Source organism: Elaeis guineensis, chromosome 7 (assembly GCF_000442705.2).
Source record: "Elaeis guineensis isolate ETL-2024a chromosome 7, EG11, whole genome shotgun sequence".
In the NCBI taxonomy this organism is placed as follows: domain Eukaryota; kingdom Viridiplantae; phylum Streptophyta; class Magnoliopsida; order Arecales; family Arecaceae; genus Elaeis; species Elaeis guineensis.
In genome coordinates, this window is record NC_025999.2 from 59895696 (window position 1) to 59921086 (window position 25391).

Here is a 25391-nt window from a genome sequence, read left to right on the forward strand (position 1 = left end):
TTTGTCATTTTCCCTATACTGTTTTGATTAATTTCTTTGTGTTTTTTTTTTTTTTTTTTGATATATTCATATATGTATTAATAGTAGCCATTATGTTATTTAGATTATATAAAAAACAATTGAAGTGCTGCAAAACTTTTATAACTTGAGAATGTTTTCAGACCTCCCAGGCATTTTCTTTTCAGAAAATGAGTAATTTTTTGTGGGAATGGAAGGATGGTTCCTTACATCTGGTAGTTTTAGAACTTGAAGGTTTTGTGGTGTTTTGGTTTAAAATGGTTGATAATTAAATATATTTTACTTGGTCTCAAATTAATTTTGTTGCATCCAAATAAGCAATAGTTGGCTGTTGTTATTGTCGGCTTCATTCCATTATACTTTTTCGTTAATGTACATTTAAAATTTTGGCTTATATTTGAGATTCAGCCTCCACAAGGTAGTATTTGGATCACGTTTTGCTTCGCGTTATTATCTGATGTGCAAAAGCATCATTGAGTAAAGTATTATGAGCGCAAATTACTTCAAGCAATAACAATGACGAGCCTAATTTGACCAAGTCTGGAATTTTTTGATTTTGTCCCAGGTTTGACCTTAAGATTGGTGAATTGGTGACTGTTATCTACGATCCTGAAGCTGTCCTCTCATCCTCAATCAACCATATACTTGAGCTGGGTTGGGTTGTTTGTGTACACCGATCAAGTAGGTTGAATCATACTTCTTGGGTGACATTGCATGCAGTGCGTGGTGCATTTTGTTTCCGTAAAGAAGAAGAAAAAGAGGAGGACAAGCCTTGCATCCCCATAAAGAAGAAGAAGAAGAGAGGAGGAGGACAAGCCTTGCATCCTCAACTATGTTAACTAGTGAGCGCAATAATTGCACCATAGAGATTGTTAAGTAGCCAAAATTATGTGTCCTACACGTTTTAGATTGATGGATGATTATATGACAGCAAAAGAAGGGGATTTATAATTGAAGTCTCTTCTAATGAACATGTAGCTTTTGTTTTCTTTGCATCAACCCACAAATGAACAAAAATAGATAAACAAATAAAGCAATTCCTTGTAGAATAATATTCTCGTGCAGCGAACCTGGTCTCAGTTTAGGAAACACTTCCATTTCCTATGCTATATTCAACATCAGTAATTTTATACTGTAGTTCCCTGTTAAAATTATTAAAACAAATACAAAGTAAATATTTTCAAAAACAAAGAAGGAAGTTGATGCAATATTGAAGACAAAATCTGCAAAATAAATATCATTTATTTTGTTATGAAAGGCCACCGCAACTTGAAAAGATGTATGGTTATACTGAAAGTTATGTTTGAGTAAGCTTGAAGGCTAATTCCTTGAATTTGTGCTAAGGTCGATTGCTTAAGTTGGACATGGTTTAGACTGATATCAAACTTCTAATATGACTCCATGGAGGGATACAAGGTGACACTTGGCTCACTAAGTGTCCAGTGAACCTAAATTTCAATTTTTGCATTAAGACGCATTCAAAAGAGTAGTTTCGCGCAGGAAGAGAGCTTCACCAGCACCAACAACGATGGAATCTACATAAGGGAGCACTTCATTGCATTGAGCATCGAGTTAGCATTCTAATGCATATATATTGAATCATCCAAAATCTAAAATATGTTAATACTGATAAAGTTGCGGGCGTTTAAAGAAATGTAATTTAAAAATCTAATCAGTAAAGGATGATTTTCCTTCATTTTACCTGAGGTTTCTTATTTCTTTCTTTAGGATAACTCTTGAGAGAGGAGTTAGAAGTCCCATGGAATTTAGAAAATTATTTTATATTTTTGGGATTATCTCCTTATTTTTTAGTATATTGCATCATACAAGAATTAAGAAAAGTCTTTTAATTATTAAAATTTAATGAAGTTATTCCTTGAGATTTCTTCACAAATTGTTGTATAGTGGGAACCTTAAGGGCATATGGTGCAAAGCTGCAATTGGGGAGCAGACACAAGTAAGAGGTTGGGATGCTTCCAGCAAGAATTTGTGAAGACTGGTGGTACAAGATGAAGATCTAGCAAGAAGAAAAGAGAGAATATCTTTTAGATATTTCTAAATTTGAGTTTCTCTTCTAGTTTATAATCTTGGTTTCTAGTTTGGATTTTTTGCTTCTAGTGAAATTTTCTTTGCTTCATTGTGCTACTTTGTTATGAACCGAAACCAGCTTTTTGTGATTAGGGTGTCAAATACTCTACTGGGTACAATTCCACCTTAAAGATCGTAATCTGCATGGAATCTAAATACAACAAAAACATGTAATAGTGAAATGATTGCAACCGGTTGCTCCAACTCCTACCGCAACAAATTCAACCTACAACTAAAGAGACGAAATTATGAATTAAAACAAGCTTCTACGATTGGAATGTCCGATGCCTTATCGGGCCTCTACAAGTTTATAATCACCAACCTGAAACGATGAAAACATCTTTTCAACAAAAAAAAAAAAGTTGAGGCAATTTTCATATTTATTTTCTACTTATGTTCAACAAAATGGAAATCCTCTGGATGGTTGATAGAATTATATATACATGTTAGAAATAAGGGATGTTGTAAATGAGTCAAAGGCCAGAGAAAATCACATGTCAAGAAACAATCACTTGAATCTTCAGAGTCAAAGAGTTTATTGAGCCATAGTTTTCACCTTTTGAAAAAACATGACCGTAAGGCCCAATAGATCTCGGCTGGCCTGGATCAGATGCCTGGCCAGCTATGGGCCAGCTGTGTGCTCCATACATCCTAGAGCTCGTAGCAGACGCCTAATGAGAGTCTCTTTCTCTCAACAACTCCTGGTGGGAGTTGGAGTCACATAGGCTAGGCCACCGGAAAACCCTTATTTTCCTTCTTCTTCTTCTCTCTCTCTATCTCTCCTCTATGTTCCATTGAGAGGAAGAGCAGCTACCAGCTTGGTTTCGGCTAGAAAACATGGGATTGCACCAACCCGAAAACCTTCCCTTTCCTATTGATCATACATAGGCTTCACCCCTGTTTTTGGATAACACCTGCCATCAGTCACCCGTCAAAGCCTCCGAACCCTCGTGAACACACTGCAACATCTTAATCTTTAATCACACAAATCTCCAAATAGTAAAAAGATCAAAAAACAATAAATAACTAAAAAAAATAAGAAAGAGTTTCTCTCTCTCCCTTCAGTTTGAACTCTTACTTTCTCTTTCTCTCTAAAATTTTCTCTCTCTACACTGTTTCTCTTTCTTGATGGATTTCTCTCTCTCAAAGTTATCTTTCTAATATTAGCGTAGTGAAAGATTTTTTTTTTGATAATTTTGATCGAGTTTAGTGAAGTATCCGATCCTAAATGGATTTTTGATTTAGGATTTGTTTAGATTTAATTTTAAATTAGAATTAATGCAAGAATATAATTTTAAATAATAGGTACTGAAGAATCTCCTAAAGATTAATCAATCTATTCGTTCGGTGGTCTGTGAAAGATAAATAATGAATCATCTTCTCGAAATATTTCATATTTATTTTAAAAATAAATATAATTATTCTTAGAATTATGCATGATTTATGAAATTATGTTTTGAACAAAAAGTAATTTTGAAATACTGTGGTTTATTGATTATGCATATGTTCAGTAAAAATTATGATATATTATGATACAAAAGTATTTTGATACAGATCGGATTTATGCTCTCAACTTAACTATGTTTCAGTGGGCTTCGTCAATGAGGATTATATGTTAGTACTCAGTAGACCCTACCAGTGGAGATTGTGTGCTGGTATTCAGTGGATCCTGCAAGTAGAGATTGTGTGCTGGTATTCAGTGGATCCTGTCAATAGGGGTTAAATGTTGGTCATAGTCGAGGCTGTTGAGTTATGAGTATTTTGATTCGAATCAGATTTATGATTATATTGTATATAAATATTTGAAAAGATTGGATTTACATTGAATTAGTATGAAATATATTTTTATATTTATTCACAATATTGTTCTTGAATATTATATAATATCTGAAATATCTAGTTGAGATATTTGTTACTTACTGGGCTGTCTAGCTCATTACTTTTTTTATTTTTTATTTTTTTTAGATTTAGATAATTAATTGCGAGTGTGGGTAATAATGTTGGGATAAAGCTTTTAGATGCGAAATTTAGCATTGTCAACTTTATTGAACTTAGATCTATTATTTTATTTTTAGTAAAATTTTATTGGATGTAAGATATTTGATTTAGTTATTTGAATTAAAATTAAATAATAATTATTTAAATTTTATTTCACTATGATACATTGCTATCATGATGAGATGCCTTGCATGCTTACGAAGAGAGTTTTTCATAAGTATGCGGCGATTGCCATGACTCTTAGCCATGATCTCGGATCGGAGGCGTGATAATTAAAGTGATATTAGAGCATAAGTGGATAAATTATGATACATATAATCAGACATGAGTGTAGGTGGGTAGACACTAGGGACATTGGGACAATTATTTATACTGATCATGATATAATTTAGAAACTTAAATTGACACAAGTGCACTAGTGGATTGAATCAGAGTATGCAACAAAAGTTTAGTAGTCTGAATTGTTTCTAGGTCGATAGAACAGTAAATTAATTGAAAGATATTATGATGAAAGATTTAATTTTAAAATTTGAGAATTCTGAATACTTAAGTAAAAAAAATTTTGAAAATAAATTTTTTTTTAGGAGGAAAGAATGTAATATCCTAATTCTTAATCATACAAATCTCCAAGCAGTAAAAAGATCAAAAAAAAAAAGAAAGAAGGAAAACACGAGAATGACCTTGGTAGAGTTTCATTCCTTCTCCGATTCAAAGTCCTAAAATCACTAAGAAATAGAGTTTAAATCAAACTCAAAATTCTCCCCATTGAAACCCTATTTAAAGGCCCTAATCCCTCTGATTTTTCTCACCAAAAAATCTTCAAAAATCATCGTTTCACTCGCTGGTTCTCTTCCTTGATTTCACCCTATTCATCGATGGAATAATCTCATTTTAGCCATCAGAAATTGGATCAAATCCCTTCAAAAATTAGGTAAATCTCTTCTCTTTTATTCCCTCAATCTTTTAGGGGTTTTAATCTTGAATCTTTATAAAATTTTCTACTGAAAAATTATTTAAAAATTACTATTTTTTAGATGCCCTATTTTTCTCTTTGTTTTTTGATTTTTCGACCGTTGGTTGTCATTGTCGGTCACTGGACCCGATCGCTCGACGTCGTTGGGGACTACCCAACCGGCCTGAGTGGTGGTCGGCTGGAGAGGAGGGTCCTCCAAGCTCGGGAACAAGGGGGAGCAAGAGCTCCCCTGTTCCGTTAAAGAAAAAGAAGGAGAGAGGGATGCGGGTTCCCTCTCCCATAAAGAAAAAAAAAGAAAAAAAAGGAAAGAAAAGAAAAAAAATAACTAAAAAAAAATATAAGAGAGAGTTTCTCTCTCTCCCTTCAGTCTGAACCCTTACTTTCTCTCTCTAAAATATTGGACTTTCTCTCTTTATTTTCTCTCTCTAAAATTTTCTCTCTAGATTATTTCTCTCTCTTGATGGATTTCTCTCTCTCAAAGTTATCTTTCTAAGATTAGCATGGTGAAAAGCTTCCTTTTGATAATTTTAATCGAGTTTAATGAAGTGTCTGATCCTAAGTGGTATTTTGATTTAAAAATTTTTTAGATTTAATTTTGAATTAGAATTAATATAAGAATATAATTTTGAATAATAGGCACTGAAGAATATCCTAAAGGTTAATCGATCTATTCATATAGTGATCTGTGAAAAGTAGGTAATAAATTATCTTCTCGAGATATTTCATATTTATTTTGAAAGCAAATATAATTATTCTTAAAATTATGCATGATTTATGAAATTATGTTTTGAACGAAAAGTGATTCTGAAATACTATAGTTTATTGATTATACATATGTTCAGTGAAAATTATGATATATTATGATATAAAAGTATTTGATATAGATCAGATTTATTCTCTCAGCCTAATTATTTTTCAGTGGGCCCCACCAATGAGATTATACGTTGGTACTCAGTGGACCATGCCAGTGGAGGTTGTGTGCTGGTATTTAGTAGACCCTGCCAGTGGAGGTTGTGTGCTGATATTCAGTGGACCCTGCCAGTGGAGATTATGCACTGATATTCAGTGGATCCCGCCAATGGGAGTTAAACATTGGTTACAGTCGAGGCTGTTGAGTTATGAGTATTTTGATTCGAATCGAATGTATGATTATATTATATATAAATATTTGAAAAGATTGGATTTGCATTGAATTAGCATGAAATATATTTTTATGTTTATTCACAGTATTATTCTTGAATATTATATAATATCTGAAATGTCTAGTTGAGATATTTGTTACTTACTAGGCTGTCTAGCTCATTATCATTTTTTTTTATTTTTTCAGATTCAGATAATTAATTACGAGCGTGAGTAATAATGTTGGGATAGAGCTTTTAAATATGAGGTTTAGCATTATCAACTTCGTTGAACTTAAATCTATTATTTTATTTTTAATGAAACTTTATTGGATGTAAGACATTTGATTTAGTTATTTGAATTAAAGTTGAATAATAATTATTTGAATTTTATTTCACTGTGATGCATTGATATCATGATGAGATACCTTGCATGTTTATGGAGAAAATTTTTCATAAGTATACGGCGGTTGCCATGATCTTTGGCTCATGATCTCTGATTGGGGGCATGACACACACAATGGTGCTCGATCACCAATAAGTAGGTTGGAGTGCAAATGGATGTAGAATCCTGTTGGTATCTCTCTTTGAGCATATGTCCTCTGCAGTTTGTATGCAGTATCGTAGAGTGTCGTGCAACTATGGATGACCACCATTAGGAGATAGATAGCTATCAAACAAGATAGTTCATGAGTGTGCATTATATTATACACGATGTGTATTGTTGATGACCGTCCATCTCCTAATGGTAGCCATCCAGAGATATACAGTACTCTATGGTACGCAGACCGCATCACAAAAGATCCTAGTTGTCTCTCTTTTTAGTTGAACCCCTATTTTTATTCTCTTTCTTTTCTCTCTTGTGAACTACCTATTTGTTGCCATCTGCTCATCGTCGCCCTTAGTTATTGTGAACTAGAACTACTAATTGGGCAAGCTAGGCTAGGTTCTAGTCAAGCTCAACTCCAAGTATGACAAAAATTAGCTAGGCCCGAGTTCGATAGCTTTGGACTTCAGACCAAGCCTTAGGCTGGATCAAGTGAGAGTAGGGAATAGAAATACAATATACTACAACAAATAAAATGGGAGTGGAAAAGGTGAGAGAGCACTAGAACTCAGGGAGGCACTGGACAAGGGCATGGAACTCATCAGTGAAGTGGGTGGGCAGGGAGAAGTTGAAGCCACCGACGAGCTCTGAAGTCTCAGGATCAACCTTGAGAAAGAGGAAGGCATGGAAGTTCATCAGCTGCACCTAAGCATCCCTTTTGATTTCGGTCAAGCTCTTGGATCTCAATGTTGAGGGCTCCTCCAACATGACAATGTGGACCCGATCCTCTCTGATCCTCCTGTGGGCCCACTAGACATCCTTTTTAAAGGTGACAGATAGAGGGGCTGCATCGCTTGGATGGCACCATTAAGTAGTGAAGCTCTAAAGGACGACCACCCAGAAGCGGTGGTTTTTCTTTGAGAGGCTCCATCAATAGAAGGGCCTACTTAAGAGGAGGTGAGGGGGTGAACTCTTTCACCTGACCAGTAGGGAGATGAGAGGAGGTGAGGAGCCAAGAAGCTAAGGAGGCATTTAGAAAGGATTTAGTTTTTCTCCTCAAAGGCTTGAACTGGTGTTGGCCTCAATGGCCTAGTGGAGAGTTGAGGCAAAGAGGTGATAACCCTATTCACTATTGCCTCCTTTCATTAAGGAATAGAACTAAGCTCAAGCCATGGGTGTTGGCTAAGGGCATATAACTGTGTATTATGTAAGAGATATAATTTATATATTATATATTATAATCGAGCTCAAGCTTAGCTCAAACCTAGTTGATGTAAATCTAAGCCTAGCCCATTTAAAGAATAGGTTCAAATTGTAGGCTCAGCCTAGCCCATCGGGCTTAAAAAAAACCCAGACCTATCCAAAATATTTCGAGCTGAAGCAAACAAGATAGATCGCCCAATATTTGAACCATTCTATCATGGATCATGGCCCTCCAATCATGTCATCATCTAGCCACCAGACCACATCCCTTTTCCCCTCTTTTGAGAGGGTCACAAGGGGTTCTTCCCCTTCTCTCTCTATATTCTCTCTCTTTCTCAACTCTTTTCCTCTCTCTACATGCCTCAGTGGATCTAGTGGAGGGTCCTAGACTCCTCTATGGATCCTAAGTTAATCCCAATAGAGGATCTCAGACTGGCATTACTACGACCACTCATCATGTTGACATCAAACTAAGCTTTTATCAGGCATCCCTGAAACCCATTATTGATGACCCCAATCATATCATCTTTGTCCTGATCAAATTTCACTTCATGATCCATCGATTAAGTCACCCAGATCTGACCTACCCGTGCTGTTGGACACCATTAACAATCCAGTCATATCTTTTCCTATATCTCTCTCATATTTTTGCACTGCTAATCGTAATCACTTTACAATTTTTCTTGATTGTTGGTTTTGCTTCATAGGGGTGCAATCATGCAGACAAAAAGATGCAAAATTAAGAATTTTACTCTATAGTCCCTATGTCGAGGTAAAACTCTAATTTCTTCATTTATTTACTTAGTCCCAAATTAAGATAGAATGGAGAAATTAGGGCTGAGTAATTTGGACATTAAGACTTTGAAGTTAGAAAATTAACAATAATTAGTTAATTAATATTATTGATGGTTGATCAAGGATAAGTTAATCCTATACTAATTTTAGATTAATTGGATATATTTGGAGTACATTTAGATTGATAAGCACCATTTTTAGATTTTGCTGCTAATAGATGTAGTACATGATCACTTGCATAATTTCAGATATTTAATATATGCATGTATCATATGCTAATGATGAAGATAGATAATTTGTAAGAATCCATGGGCATGATCACTTGTATGGATATGTATATGCGTATGTCCATGTTTATTTTCATGCATCAATGACTTTGCTTTTGCATAGAATATGATAGGTGCTCGTTGCATGATCTTTTGTTGTGGATGTATGTTCCCTCATACATACATACATACATACATACATACATACATATATATATATATATATATATATATATATATATATATATATATATATATATATATATATATATATATATATATATATATATATATGTATGTATGTATGTATGTATGTATGTATGTATGCATGTATGTATGTATATATGTATGTATGTATATATATATATATATATATATATGTATGTATGTATGTATGTATGTATGTATGTATATGTATGTATGTATGTATGTTTGTTTGTTTGTTTGTATGTATATGTATGTACGTTTGTTTGTATGTATATATGTATGCATGTTTCATATATTACTCATTTTGATTTGCTTGGAATCACTATCAGAAATCAGCCTTTTAGTAAGAGACAAAATCCTTTAGTGAAAGTCAAAAATCCTTTGATAAAGAGATTCACCCAAGGATTTTTAAAAGAAATCTATTTTTTGAAATATATGATGTTGGTGAAAGTCTTCCTCAAAAATTCCTTGGTAATTACCAAGAGATCAAAAAATTTCAACGAGAGAATTTCTCTTGGTGAAATTGAAGGTTATTTGCCAAAAACCGATCATTTTTCAAGAGATTCACTAACCAAAATGCGCTTAAAAATTTCTCGATAATTGACAAGGGATTCATCAAGGGAATATCTCTTGCTAAAAATTGATCGGCTAGATGATTTGTAAAAATTTTTTTCTTGCAGATCCCTTAGTGATAACCCTCAACAATCCCTCGGTGATGGTTTAAGATTTGTTAAAAAGACCCTTGGTAATCTTTTAGTAAAGTTTTCATATAGCATTCTATTTTTCTTGCAAATCTCTTAGTAAAGCTTTCTCTTGGAAGACTATTTTATAAATATATTAGTAGGCCTGTATATATCCTAATTCTCAATCTATCAACCATAACCCAATATTTTATAACATAAAATAACACATCAACACATTTGAGCAAACATATTTTCATAAAGCTTCCACAAAATATAAATTTAGTATCCATCAAGGTTTCAATTCATAAACAAATGTAATATATCAAAATATTAAACAATTCAACTCTAATTAGTTTCCAGCATTAAATATAAGACTGCATCTAATAAGTTCATATCCAAGAATCAATCACATGGAGGATCGATTGGAGAGATATCTAACTAGGTTTTTTTATTATGGAGGAGATGACAACTACTCAGATGATGTAAAATCAAGACTAAAAATGAGAGATCACAGCATATCTCTATGTTGAGGGTTCATCAAAGCTGCTACAATATGCTTCTGTGTCATCTCTATAGCTCCTGGAGTAGTAGAATAGGCAGTAGATGCACTCCTTGAAGGATCATCTAGTTGAGAAGCAGAGCATGATGTAGGCGTCCTCATGAGTATGCTGGATGAATGTACATTCGATCCAAATCCATACACCTTATTCTTAGAAATACCTTTTGTAGCTTCTACCCACACAGTAGCATCAAATGAAGGCTGTGAATCAATCTTTAGCTATACTTTTCTATAAGAGCAGCCTTATATGTCTCCTACAATGATACATTAAAAATATTCAGATCTTTAAAAAAATTGAATAAGCAAGTATCTCTATTTTATGGATGATATACATAAAAACAAGATAAACAGAATAATAATAATTTATCTCTTAATGTAACATCATAACTCTACAAATTTAAATATCTAAAATCTATTAGATATTTCTTAAAAGTTTAGCAAAGTTTACTTTAAAACTATAACTTTCAAAAATAATAAACACATAACCTGTTAATAATGCAAACCAACCATTCAATTTAATGTCCAACCATTCAATACTTATAGATATGTTTATGGATATACATATGTCAATATATATTAACGTATAGATATACCTCATAGTCCATCAAAACTCTACAAGAATGAGAAATTATACCTCATAGTCCATCAAAACTACATAAGAGCAACCGAATGCCAGCAAGGCATCACTAGAACAATTAAAAATATTCAGAAGTTCTAGAGCTAAATTGAAAAAAAAATATACTGGCAGTCTTAGGATATTTAGTGTATAAAAGCACTGTTCAAGGAACCGCCGACAGCATGAGATATGCTTATAAGAAACTCTCTTATATAATTGTAAATGCTGTACACCAAAGGCCAATTATAAAGAACAGTAATGAATGTTATCTTGCAATCAAACATGCATTATATTAGAAAATGAACTATAGTAAATGTTGCAATCCCTAAAATTCATGGTAATGCCAAAATGCATTAACAAAGAAAATTATCCAAAATCAATCAAAAAAATATTTGTTACTTAGAGAAGAGAATTATAACTTTCAGATAGTTTTCACTACAATTATCCTGAAGTGAGGAATACAAGTTGAATGACATCCAGGCAAAATGACCTATCCTTGGTTGCTAGGTGTTCTAGGAAATATATTAGTGCTCCTTAGAAGCCCCTCTCATCTCTCTTTGGTGCTCTCCTTTCCCACAGATCTCTGAAGAAGAAGAATAAAAGAAAAAAAAAAGGATGGGAAAAGGAAAAAAATGATCGATCCATATGGGAAAAGCTCTTACTTTTTGATTTTTTTTCCATTTGTCTTCTATTCTCCATCGATTTTTTCTCTATTTTTCATCAATTTTTCCTCTATTTACTCTATCTCAAAAGCCTCAATCAGGTGGAAAACTTGCAGCGGCTAGATAGGGAAGCTTAGATGCTAGGGCTTTCTCTTAGGAGGAAGGGGAAAAGGCTCAATCGGGTGGGAGGCTTTGAGTGGCTGAATAGGAAAGTTGAGACGTTAGCCAAAAAAAATTTATGCACCAGGTCCAAGTGAACTAGCCCAAATCTCGAAGTACATGCATGCTGGACAGCGTGCAATCAAGAATTGGTGAAATACAATGGGTAACACGGCCTATTATCCATCATGGGTTTTGGTGCGATCCAATTACACCCGATGCATCCAACACATAGACCGTTAGCTAGGACTTTCGCTTGAAAGAGATGGAAAAAAGTGTGATTTTTTTTAAAAAAATAGTCGGTAGGCACAATTTTATTTTTTTTAGCGCACAATTTTGAATAAGAATAACCATAATATGCCATGAATCAGATGGATCAGAAAAAGCATAACTAATTTTTATATTAGAAATGGACTCAAATCCAAATCAAATTAGTTCAAATATTATGTTCAGAATTTTTCAAATCTCTTATGAACAATATCAATTTAAAAGACAAATAGAATGCAATATTATAAATACCTTTGTTTTATGTTATTCGATTCTTTTCAATAAAATCGCAAATTTATTTCTCTAGTTGGAGTCTAATGTTCTTCCTTGGTACATTGAAGAATTTCATCTTGCATGAATCTTTGTTCTTATTCGCAAACGTTGCATCAGTATATCTCCTAATCTAAAAAGAATCAGATAGAGTGATAAAAAGCAAAGTTTATATAGAAGTTGAAATCTATCATCTGTATAATTTTAGCTTTTACGAGTTTATTTCTATTAATCATATATATTTTAAAAAAGTGAGCTATATTGAAATTAGGAAGATGAATTCGATCGAGCTTGAGTAATATTCTTATGAATGTAATTGTGTAACTTAATTTTAAATGAACAATGATATTAATGAGGATGTAAAAATTTTGCTTTTGCCAATTCATATATCTTTTTCTCTCTTCCTAATCGGATGATAAGATTTCTTTAGCAAAGGGTTAAATACTCTTCATTTGCTTTGTATCTTATATGAATCTATATTATAATAGTGAATTAAATGCCTTATTTTTTTATAGCATCAGTAATACTTTCAATTCTTATAGTATTGGTGTCGGATTTCAGTATCACTAAGGGACTTCTGAGGAAATATCTCTCTCTAATATAATTTTTTTGATTTTTAAAAATATCTTATTAGCATCAAAGGATTCATCCTTTGGTAAATCTCCGAGGAACAAAATTTTTTTTATAAATCCCTCTGTGAAAATTAATGAAGTAATCACTCACTGATCCCTTGCAAATTACTAAGGGATTTCTAAGGGATTTATCGAGGGCAGTAAATCCCTCACAAATCACTTAAAGATTTCTTAGTAAAATTAAGTTTTGAATGCAACTTAACATCCCTTGAAAATCTCTTTCTACTCCCTCAGTGATTTTTCAAGGGACAGATCCCTTAGTGATATCTCTTGATGAAAGGCTGATTTCTGATAGTGAATTTGATACTCATGCACTTTGAATTTTTGCAAGGATCAAGCATTGAATATTTTTACTTAGTAAGTTTGAAAATGAATTGTATAATTGAAAAATAAGATATCATATTTTGAATTAGCCATGTTGTTGATGCCCAGTCATAGATAGAAAATGTACTATTATTGATGTCCTAACACATACTGGAAATGTGATATTGTTGATACCTCACCATAAAAGAAAAATGTGGTATTGCTAATGCGCTACTATGGGCTGAAAATATAGTACCATTGATGCTCATTATAGACTAGAAATGTGACACTGTTGATATCCTACTATAGGCTGAAAATGTGGTTGACAATGTCTACTTCTCTACTCAAGGCCCTCAACTTTCATGAAGCATGCAGCTTAGAAAGAAAGCTGCACATCCAAGGTAATCCCCAATGAATTTGTTCCTATATATTTTAAATTAAAATGTTTGGTCTAGGTTTTGGATCTGGGGATAGATGGGTTCTTGGATGCTAGACTAGTGCGTGCCTAAATCCTAGCTCCCAAATCATTGCTGTGTAGATCCAGAGCTAACACCCCTGATAAGGGGAGGGATCTTAAATAATTAGGCCTTGAATGGGTGTTGCAACCCTGGTGGGTATTTTGAATTATAGAGGTTTAGTTAGGGTTCTGAAGGAAAGCCTAACATCTTCAATATATTTATTTTAGGCCATGTATACTCATATTGGAAATGATTTGGAGTGTTGCCAACTTAGATCAGTATCTCTACCTCCAGTGATTTTATCATAAATGCTGTATATCTGATTTAAGATTTATATCGCTCAGTTTTATATCTACATTTCAAAAAAAAAAGCTAAATATATAAAATTAAAATTATAAAATTATTCATGTATTATATTTAAATTAAATATTATATGCACTTTGCATAAAAAAATAAATTATAAATTTTTAGAACAACAATGAAATATTTAATTTTTGCCTGAAATGAATTATGATGCATCAACATATATGTTGATTTGATTGAGTATGAAACAGGTTACTGAAACATGTTTGTAATATTTGTGGACTTTTTATATGACTGAGAAATTGGTTTGGAATAGAAGTTGTTTTTACTCTTTTGTCGGATTATGATTTGAGGCTAGCCTACGGGGCTAATCTTTAGCCACATGTATTTAGGAACTAGTTTTTTTTTTTTAATTCTAGCTAGTCAGGACTAATTGCTAAATCACTGGAATATTTTCATGCATCTCAGAGTTATTTTTCTTTTGGACCTATCTAGTCGGGTTAGTTGCTGGCACATAGATGTAGATGGTATATTTTGTATTCAAGAGTTGGTCTCTTTTAGAGTTTGTCATGAAGCTAGTTGTAGTCCTAGTTGCAAAAATTAAGAGAGTACAGGTTTTCAAATACCTTTAACTGAAAATTTATCGGATGCATTACATATTTTTTATGTTAAAGGTGTTATATTGATAGACATACTTTTTATGGAGTTCATCCTGCATTTGGTAAATTACTTTCATCTAAAGTTTATAATCATTTTATATGTAACTTGGCATTTCTTATATATCACATGCTTGATCCAACTATAGGTAAATATAACTTACTAGATTGTTAACTCATACTTAGAAGCCGCAAGGATTGGGTACAAGATGTATACTGGAGGATTAAGACTTAATTTGGTTCCTATATATATCAAATATTTATTTCGGAAAGGCTACGGTATATGAACCTTAGAATATTTCAATAGTAGTGCCTTAGTTTTTTTTTAGATTAATATTATGGGATTTAATTCTGAAATTCATTTGCTAAAAGTACTGACGCTCCAAATGGTATCATTGCTTGTTCGTGATTATATGATGGATCCGTTCTTGAATTTTAAAATTTTCAAATAGATTTTACAAAGTTAAATTTATGCTTGTAGAAATTATCGAGTGATTAGAGCCAAAATTTTGTATTGAATTATGCACGTTTATTTTCTCTCTTCATCCATCCAGCTTATCTACTAGTTCGAATTCAAATTTGATCTCCTTGTATACTTTATAAGCGGCAGCTAATTTAGGGTTCAATTTGCTAGTTTCATGGATAATTTCATTATCTTCACGAGCAAGATCATATCCTTCGTTACGAGCTTATACACATACTTTTAAAACCATCCGATTTGCATACTTTCTGAGGTTTTGTTACACTAAGCGTGCGAGGCTATTCTACGATCCCGATCTGAGTGAAAAATTTCGGACATGAAATGTATAGATTGTTCCCATAAATCTTGTTTTTGAGAATGCGGAGAACTGAGATCACACATGATCTCAAAAGCCAACCCAATAGCTAGACATGGTTAACCTTTGTTGGATTCCAAATTAATAATCTGCAGCTTATTCACATTTCAAGAGCATTTAAATCATCCATGCGTGTGATAAATTAGAGACATAAATCCAACTCAACTTTGTATTGATTATTGGATAAATTTCATGACTATCGCTATGCTATAGTACTCTTTGTATATCTAAAAATCTATATATTTAAACACTCATGCTTGTTCATTTATGATTTCAGAAACTATGTAGATGTTTATTTATAAAAATTTTAAAGGGAATATAGCTTTTCTCATCAGCAGGTTAAGAAGTATTAGACGAGGGGAAGAAGATTGACGTACAAAGTCAAGAAGCTGTGGTCAAGAATGGAGGTTTCAGGAGCAGCTAAATCCATGGCCTGGGGACAGAGGACTGTTTTACAAGGCCTGGATAATCTCTCCAGCACCAACCTCTTGGAGGACTCTTGAGGTGGAGCTCTTGCTATTTGTGAATTTTGATGGGATTTGGATAAAGAAACTCATCATCATTTAATTTTGTTCTGAATAGATCTGAATGGAATGGAGATCTACTCGAATGTAGCTAAGTTAAGCATCCTCTCTCAATATATATATATATATATTTTGACGAGAAATAAATGGTGTTTTCTAATGGTGCATTGATGTGAGAAGGGACACCAGGAAGGTGCACCTGCCAGCTTGACTCATTATGTGTAGTCTACTTGAGATGGACTTCTGATGAGCCATTCTCTTTTAAATCATTTGAACAGATTTTATGTACCTGACAGGTCGCTGGTACATCATCTCTCCAAAGAGTCATAGAGATCAATGATTCGGATCTGACAGGTATAACTTAATACTTATAAATATTTATATATTACATATATTATCATATACTATTATATGTAGTATGATATATAGTATTATAATTTCAGCGATATGCTGGTTCCCAATTTAACTGAATCTAAAAGTCGCATGGCTTTGAGGGGACGAGAAAAGAGGCATGTGCCACGAGAAAAGAAAATGTAAATATGGTGTAAAATTATTGCATCAACGATTTAAATAAGTTTGGGAAGTTTGCAAAAAGACAAGATCCGTGACTGAGTGACTGTAAGGCAGAGAGAGAGAGAGAGAGAGCTAACGAAGCAGCAAAGATTATCATTTTAGTGTGATTTTTTCCAAAAGCTATTGATTCTCAAATATATGATCCAACAATTTTTTTTATGAGAATTAATTAATTGTTTATCTGAGACGAAATTTAAGACTTCAACTCGTTCTTTTTGACGTAGAATAGATTTTTTCTCTCTCTCTCTCTCTCTCTGATGGGTCTTGGCCAACTGCAACAATTGTCCACTCTACAATGGACTGAATGAATCTAATAAATTTTTAAAGAAAACTAATGAAATAATTATTTATCTGAGGAGAAATTTAAGGCTTCAACTCGTTCCTTATATAGCATGAATTAAATTTTTCACCTTGAGGCAAAAGATAAGAAATTTGCTGCTCATATTTTTCCGAGAGGCCTTGGCCGACTCCAACTATTATCCACTCTACAATGGATGGAAGAACCGTCTCTCACTTATTAATGAGCTGTCCCTATGTCTGACATTTGAAGGCCGTTCAAGCAAACTCTCAATACGTGGTAGGCTTGGCTCCTTGAATCAATTGACCTGGTCTGTATTGAACCATATGGATGTACAATTTCGTATTATTCAAATCAATTAAATGTGAGGTGCATGTTTAAACTATATTTGCAGTAGCAAGCTACCTCTAGTCAAGCGAGGAAACAAGCCTAACACAAGCCGAGGCAGATCTAGTGCTGGTTTGGTTCGTTTTATAATCAAGCTGAGCTCTAACTTGCTCATTTAATTTTGAGTCAAACTCAATCTGCTCATAAAATTCTTGCTTAAAAGATCTAATACTAGTTAAGAATCTTTCATTCACATAATTTGAATGAAAAATCTCAATTATATTTAAATCTTATAGTTGAAATACATTATAAAATAGTTACTTGTAGATATAATAGTAATTAAAAAAATATATAAATGTATAAAATTTATTCTCTATTAGTATTTTAAGCTAACTGAAGTCAAGCTAGAGAAAGCTAAGTCTGGCTCTAGCTTCGATTGTTTCTAAACCATGCAGACTGAACGCGAGCCAAACTAGAGCTATCTTGCCAAATGAAGAGATGCCATGCCTTTACAGTTGGATGGTCCAAACATCAAGTGTAGGATTCTTTAGTGTATCTGATAATACAATATCCAAAAGAGCCAAATGCCAAATCAATTTAATGGCTAAAGGGAGCTGATCAGTAGTAATAATGATTTGAGACCATGTCTCTTTTCTTCTGCCATCCCTTCTTTCCAGCACCAACCTTTTTTTTTTTTTTTTTCCTTCATCAATCTATCCTCTTTATTTTTTCTTTCTGCTCTTTGTAGCCCACCACCCCTTTGGGCGACAAAAGCCCATAACTTTTCAGCCCCCCACATGCATGCCTGCACCACCCCCATGCTCTCCTCATGGCCTTTCCATGTCTCCAAAGCATGCATGCCCCCAGCCCCACCAAAACCCACAGTTTTGAGACTGCAAAGGCTTCAGCAGATGTGGTAAAAGTGAAAACATCATGCTTATAAGCTACATGGGACCACAACCACCCCCTCGTCTAGCCTCTGTAATATGAGCATCTCCTGCTGAAATGGTCCCTATGAAACAAGGACAATCTAAAAGAATCCACCCACAATAATTGCTGGTGTTCCCCACAAAGGATCCCCTGTAACTTTTTAACTGTCTTTGGTAGGGGACTTCCACATAGGAAACAATTTTTATCCTCTCTTGCAAACAGTACACCCTAGTTTTTATACACCAGAACAAAAAAAAAAAAAAAAAAAAAACCAGTCATGAATGGTGAATAGACTCAGATCAAAGCACATATTTACATTGTTTAGAGATACAAAGCCAAAAAAAAAAAAGGTTCACAAAACTTGAGCCATCATAATCTACAAGCATGAGAGTGGAGTTGGGTGAGGATGGCATCAAAAGCGAATCATGACAACATGTTTAGACCTTCACCAACAACCACAAGACTGAATCGATCACAGGAGACTACATTCAAGGGAATGGAGGGTGGCATCAAATGAAATATGGAAACAGCTTGGGCCTCAATAACCAACACCGAGATGGCATTGAATCGGTATCATCACAATCTAGATACAAGAAGAGATGGGAGGGTGGTGTCAGAAGCTATGGAGTTGGGTAAGCATGGCCACGAGCTCGTCGCTTGATGGCCGGTCGGCTGGCAAGTCCGATAAGCACACAAGAGCAATTCTAAGAGCCATCAGCATCTCCTCCTCCTCTACTTCCTCCCCTAATATGGCCTTATCTAATGCCTCTTGAGCCTCTCCAGCTTGCTGCAAGTGCCTGAGCCATCGGCCAAAGCTGCCCCTCCCTGCCTCTCCAGTGAAGAATGAATCCGACGGGTCTTTCCCCGTGAGCAACACACCAAGGATCATCCCAAAACTATAGATGTCGCTCTTATCTGTGTACCTGTGGAATATCGATGCATGATCAGTAAAGTCTCAGATTGCAGGGAGGGTTGCCCTTGATAAGATTCATAAAACTGATTTTAGCTAACCAGCATTCTCTTTGGAGCTAGGATGAGATTAAAGGCATCATTTTTCACAAGCCTGACTCCAAGGAAGTCAGTGCAATGATGGAATTGATAGATCAAGAAATCCATTGCTATCACTACAGATTACAATCATTGCATTAAATAAACTCTACCTCCAAAAATATAACAAGAGTTTAGACTGTAATCAACTGCAAATTAACCAAATAAGCAGATTGACAGTCATGGGATCTAGCATATTTAAGAAACAAACATTTTATTAAACCACCTCCATGGCTTCTTCCTTCATTTAAGAATGAAAATCAATGGCCTGGAAAAAATGCAAGAAAAACCAATTTCAAGATCATGCTTTGGATTGCCACTGATGCATTAGAAACGCAGACAAGAACAAAACACTAAAATACTACCATAAAAGATCAGAAGGCATTCAAAAGAGCAAACACAAACCAGGTACACGAAATGAATCACCATCAATGCCTCAAAATCAAAAACAAATCGACACTAACACTAGTACGTCCATAACAATCCATACTTTATGGATCTCAACCGACTAGTGAAGCAGTGTGTATATACTAAATTTCCTTGGCAATCAAATTTTTACCTGCAGCTCTGATGGCATTCAGGAGCAACATAGTAGGAGCAGCTTGGCACATCCAAACTTGCTGCAACCAGCCTCGCCAATCCACAATCACCTAACCTTGGCTCAAACCCTTCATCCAGCATCACATTAGAGGGCTTCAGATTGTAATGCAGAATCCTTGGGCTACATTCGAAATGCAGGTACTTCAGTCCCCTCGCCATCCCGACGGCGATCCGATGCCTCACATCCCATCCAAGAGTAGTTTGCTGCGACCTCACCCTCTTCATCACATCCTCAAGGCTTCCACCAGGAACATAGTCATATACCAACGAGAATCGATCATGGTCACGAATGTAGGCCCTGAGACTCATCACGTTGCGGTGCTTCACCCGGGCCAGCATTTCGAGCTCTTGCTGCACTCTTCTCTTGTGAGAGTTGGAATTTGGGAGTGGAGAGGCATTGGAGCAGATGGGTTCAAGCCTCTTCACCGCCACCATGAGCTCATCATCGAGGACCACTCTGTAGTATTTTCCATTGATGCTGGACCCAAGCAATTGGGTTGATTCAGATTGGCTGGAGAGTGCGAATTGGAGGGTTTTGGGGGAGATTTGGGGAGTGAAGATGACCGGGCCTTTGAGAATTGGGGTGCGGTTGGCAAACAGGATGAAGAGGCGAATCAAGAAGAGGAAGACCACCGAGGCGGCAATGCCGGCGAACAAACCGAAGACGATGCCGAGGATTATTCGGCGAATGTGGGCAGTGTGGGAGGTTTTGGGAATCTTTGATGGGGGAGAGGGTGTGGGGGACTGGGAGAAGATGGGCTCTGAGTGGAGGGGTTGGGAGAGGGTGGTCTCTGGGGTCTGGAAGAGGAGGAAAGCAAGGAGGAGCAGGAGGGTTTGGAGAGCTAGGGTTTTTCTAGGGTTTTTGTTTCCCATGAAAGGAGCACAGATTGGGGATAAGGATAGACCCCAAAAGCTAGAAGAAGTAAACACAAGACTGGATTTCTCTGAGGCTTTCAGATAGAACACAGAGCAACAAACATTAGAAGACATCAAAAAAAACAAGGGGACAAACCAGAGATGGGGTTTTGAGAGACTCTTGCATGGGAACTAGAAGAACAAAACTTCAATACATCTCAAAAAAAAATCTCCATCTCTCCACTTCTCACTGAAATAAATCTTTGGCTGGGTTTCTCCCATCCTTTCTTCACCAAAGGGAACAAAAAAAAAAGAAGGGAAATCCTTTTTCAGATCACCTAGGAGAGAGTTGAGCCAAGATGAGATTTTTCAAGTGGATACTAGATGGAAAACAGCATAACAAACCTCAGAACACCTTTAAAAAATTGAAATTATCATCGAACTAAAAGGAAGGGAATCCAAGATAGAACTTCTTTTTCCTTTCTCTTTTGGAGTATTTTGAATGGAAAACAGAGTGACAAGCTCCAAAACACCACTATAAGTTGTTCCTAAACTAAAAGGGAGCTAATCCAAGACCAGAGTTCCTCAGTTTTTTTAGCTGGAGAACAAGCCACAAGCTTCGAAGTACCTGAGAAAAATCTCACCAGAGCTAAACATTAGTTAGCCAGAGAGGGAGATTTTCCAAGGATTTGAGATGAAAAGAGGCCAACAATCTGCGAATCACATCAAGAAATCCCAAAGACTGAAAAGAGGCAAGCCAACAATGAGGCTCTCATGAGGATTTTAGGTGGAAAACAGTATAAGAACCCTCAAAACGCATCAAAAGTAGCACCTTTTTTTAACAAAAAAAAAAAGATAAAATGACTTTTTTCTTTTGATAGGATAAAATGACTATTTTTGAAAAATCCTAATTAGAAAACCAGACAAAGAAATAATTGCCACATTTATCTAACCTTGTGGTTGATTTCCCAGCACCCAAATAAAAAAATAAAAAAAAAAAGGCTGAAAACAGAGAATCAACAGCTTAGACTAAAGATAAAAAGCAAGGCATTCCCCAGGATAATCTCTGAAACTTATAAATGATAAAAGGGAGACAAAAACTTCAACAAATACCAATGACCAAAGCCTTCGTTTCTACATCATTTCTCATTTTCCTGAAAAAAACGTTGGGCCATTAGATATCACTCAATTTTTTTAAAAAATACGAATCCAAGATTTTGTAACCAACAGCACCAATCTCAAAGCCCCATCCTTCCTATTTCCCCAACATTCTCCAGATGTCCCTCCCCAAGCTTTCCTCTTGACGGTATAATAACAAAAGCCTATTTCTCAAAATAATAATAATAATAACCCAAAGTTAGAAATATAATTAAAAAAAGAAAATTCGAAAAGATACACGCTCATTTTATCCCCATGTCTGTCTCTCCGGATTTTTCAAAGTAGGTAGAAAGAACAAACAGGCGTGATCATATCAGCTACAGAAAATTTGAGGGGAGGCGGAAGAAAAGCTCTCGATTTGTGTGCAAATCCGTGTGACACTGCATGTCTCTCTGTCTCTTCTCACTGCTTCTTTTTTTTTTATTTTGAAATTATTTTGGAGCTTGATATCCTTACTCCAGTTTTAATAAGCCTTGTACTCCAGTCGCTCGGAGGAGTTGCGAGGAGGATACAAAAGGAGGCGTGAATGTATAGAGATCCCATGTTTTGGCTCTTTCCCGCCTGTTTTATTTATTTATTTTTTTTGCATGGTGGGCCCAAAGAGGAAAAGGTCGGCCCGGGACGATGCGGCTGTGTCGCGATCACGAGACCGAAAGCGACAGCATGGAAACGAGTGTGAGGATGGAGGAGAGAGAACGAATCCTGGCCCTTCTTTTTCAATCTGAACGGACTGGAAGATGCGCGGCCAATGGGACCAATTCCTGTAAAATTTTCGATCCTATTAGGTAGAAATATCCGAACAAATCCTAAATTTGTTTGTTCTAATAGATTTCCACTTCTCCCTCTTCTTTAGTTTGAAAAGATCCTTTATCATCCTAGTTAAAAATAAATTTATTATATAAAAATTTTTAATATATAATTTTTATCTAAAAAATTTTTAAAAATAAAAAAAATTATACTTTTTATTGATGCATAAAAAAATATTTTATATAATAGGTCGGAGGAATGGAGTTGCATGCAAAGATGGCAACTTATGGCTCGTTCCATCATACTTATCGTACCAGTTTTTAGTAAGTTTAGATTTAATATAAATAAATTTAAATGATAAATAAATTTAACTCATCTATATATATTTATTAAATAGATCAATTTAGACCGAAAGTTTAAACATGTTTAATTCTTTTTAACTTATTTAATAATTAATTTAATTTATTTAATAAATAAATTATATAGATCTGATCGAATTATTTGTTTAATAAAAAGATCAGATATAAATTTAGATTTTAATTTTTTTAATAAATAGATGAGTTTGAGTTGATAAATTTTTGATTTATTTCATATTAAATCTGATCTGACTTAATTTTTATCTTCAATTACATGTGATCTATTTTTTTTTAAAAAAAAAATCTTCCCTGGATGCAAGGACAGTGAGACCCTACATCATTTACATGCTAAAATATCTTGGAATAATATGTCAACAGCCTCTTTTGTATGGATCATCAAACCATGTAAAGTTGTGGTACATGATTTTTGCATGATTTGCAAACTAATGTTGTAAATTTTATTTCCTCAAACAATTTGGAGTGAAAAGAGCAGTTTTCAATCAAAACCTTGTCTTTGATTGAATTACCTTATTTCCATTAAGGATCATGACAAGGCTAAAGTAGTCATTCTCAATGAATGGTCTTCTGTTCCTAATCTCTAAAGCCTTTGAAATAGTCTTTTTTGCTGCCTTACGGACCTAATTAGAAAGAAGGGAAGATTTCTTTTATCCCACTTAATTTGAATATCTCTAAATAATATACCAGTAAATAAAATATTTTTAAAAACCTTTAACTTTCATCATCCAAACTGATATACAAAGCCTATTCTTTATAACAATGAATTTGCACTTTTGAATCGAGCTTGGATTCATCTTCAAGCTAAAAAGAAATTGGCAAGAATGCATGGTATCCTTTTTTGCCTTCATCCTTCTTAATATGCAATATATATATATATATATATATATATATATATATATATATATATATATATATATATATATATATATATGGTACATGCTCTCTATTTTATATTAATAAAGTCTACCCTTATTTAAGTCAGGTCTTCTTCTAACCAAGATTAAATTTCCAAAACAAAATTAATATTTTTAAAAATTTTTAAATCTAGAGAGAAACCATATCTTGGCACATTAGTTTTAATAATTTCTATCCTTTCATGTACTTCAAATATCAAAATCATTTCTCCTGTCTACTTATACTTCATTTGTGTTTGGATCATATACTATGATTTTACAAAATAGGCTTTCTAAGCTTTAATACTAACTTCATCCGATTAAAAAAATTTTTTTTTTTCAATCCATTCAATCAGATATCACAAAATAATAAATAAATAAATAAATTCAAAAAAAAAAGACATTGAGTTTACTTTCATTTAAAGAAACATTAACAAAATTGATACAAATGACATCTTTTTATACTAATATCATTTCTCCTTTTGAATCTAGGATAGATTTTGTTAGGAATTGATGTCTCGAGATTCGATTCATATTGAGCCTACAGCGAGGTCCGCGACGACGAACGGAGTCCAACAAGCCTAAGATCATCTTAAATGGAGTCTGGATGAAGGAGATATGCTCGATTGAAGTTGGCATAAAATTCGAAGCAGCGGGGACCAACGGCGGGCCGACGGAGGCGATGGTGGCGCAGTCGCGCACTGCCGGGCTCGAGCGCGGCCCAGCATGAGGACTTGCGGGCCTGGGCACATGCGTGCGGGCGCGGGCGCGGCCCATTCCCACGCGCACGCGCGCGGGGATCAGGCTTGGATATCCCAGTCCATGGTAGATCGGGTGGTTCATGACCTGGCGCATGGACCATGTGGGCATTTTCCATAGATTTCTCGCGGTCCATCATGGATCGACAACCATTTCACTCACGTTTTTCACCGTCTACAGCTTATTTCGTGGACCATGTCGCGATTCGACAATCTCTGGCGCTGCCGGTCAAGATCCAAGGGTTCAGAAAGATTTTTGGATATTGTGGGGAGTCCTTAATCCTATTCTTTCACAGTTTTAAGTCTTTAAAAAGCTCTGATCCGTGAACAGAGACCTATGATGGCATGCAGCTTTGTTCAAGAAAAAAATTCAATGAACAGAAGCACCGCGCTGACAGGAGCAGGAGCAGAGGCTCTACGAAGACTGTTGGACAGCAGACAGCATCGCTTCAGGGATTCAGGGGTTCTTTCTAGAGAGAGAGCTTTTGTGAGAGAGAGCTTCCTGTGAGGGAGAGATTGGATATACAAGGGTTGAGTATATGATCTCCTCTTATAATTTTTCTCTTTTCTCATAGTGAAATTTGTTGCTCCATAAAGGTGAGTTTTTTTTTTACTGATCCACATATTTGATTATTTTTTATTTTATTTTTTTTCTTCTTGCTGCGACATATGATATTAAAAAAATTTTTA

The 25391-nt window shown here is 34.8% G+C and overlaps 1 protein-coding gene across 1 annotated transcript; it reads right to left on the minus strand.

The window, feature by feature from the left end:
* Positions 1–18547: 18547 nt before the first annotated feature.
* LOC105049024 (inactive leucine-rich repeat receptor-like protein kinase CORYNE) lies at positions 18548–21566 on the minus strand. The gene is made up of 2 exons (XM_010928561.4): positions 19876–21566; positions 18548–19192 (listed from the first exon to the last, which is right to left on the minus strand). Exons 1-2 carry the CDS (start codon positions 20904–20906, stop codon positions 18883–18885), a joined length of 1341 nt encoding a protein of 446 aa, XP_010926863.1. The 5' UTR covers positions 20907–21566; the 3' UTR covers positions 18548–18882.
* Between the last annotated feature and the right edge of the window lie 3825 nt (positions 21567–25391).

Excerpts from the sequence above, each read along its gene's own strand:
- LOC105049024 (XM_010928561.4), bottom strand. The coding sequence starts at position 20,906 with ATGTCTTCTAATGTTTGTTGCTCTGTGTTCTATCTGAAAGCCTCAGAG. Across the intron at positions 19,193-19,875 it reads GAATGCCATCAGAGCTGCAG|GTACACAGATAAGAGCGACA; the intron begins GTAAAAATTTGA and ends GATATTCCACAG.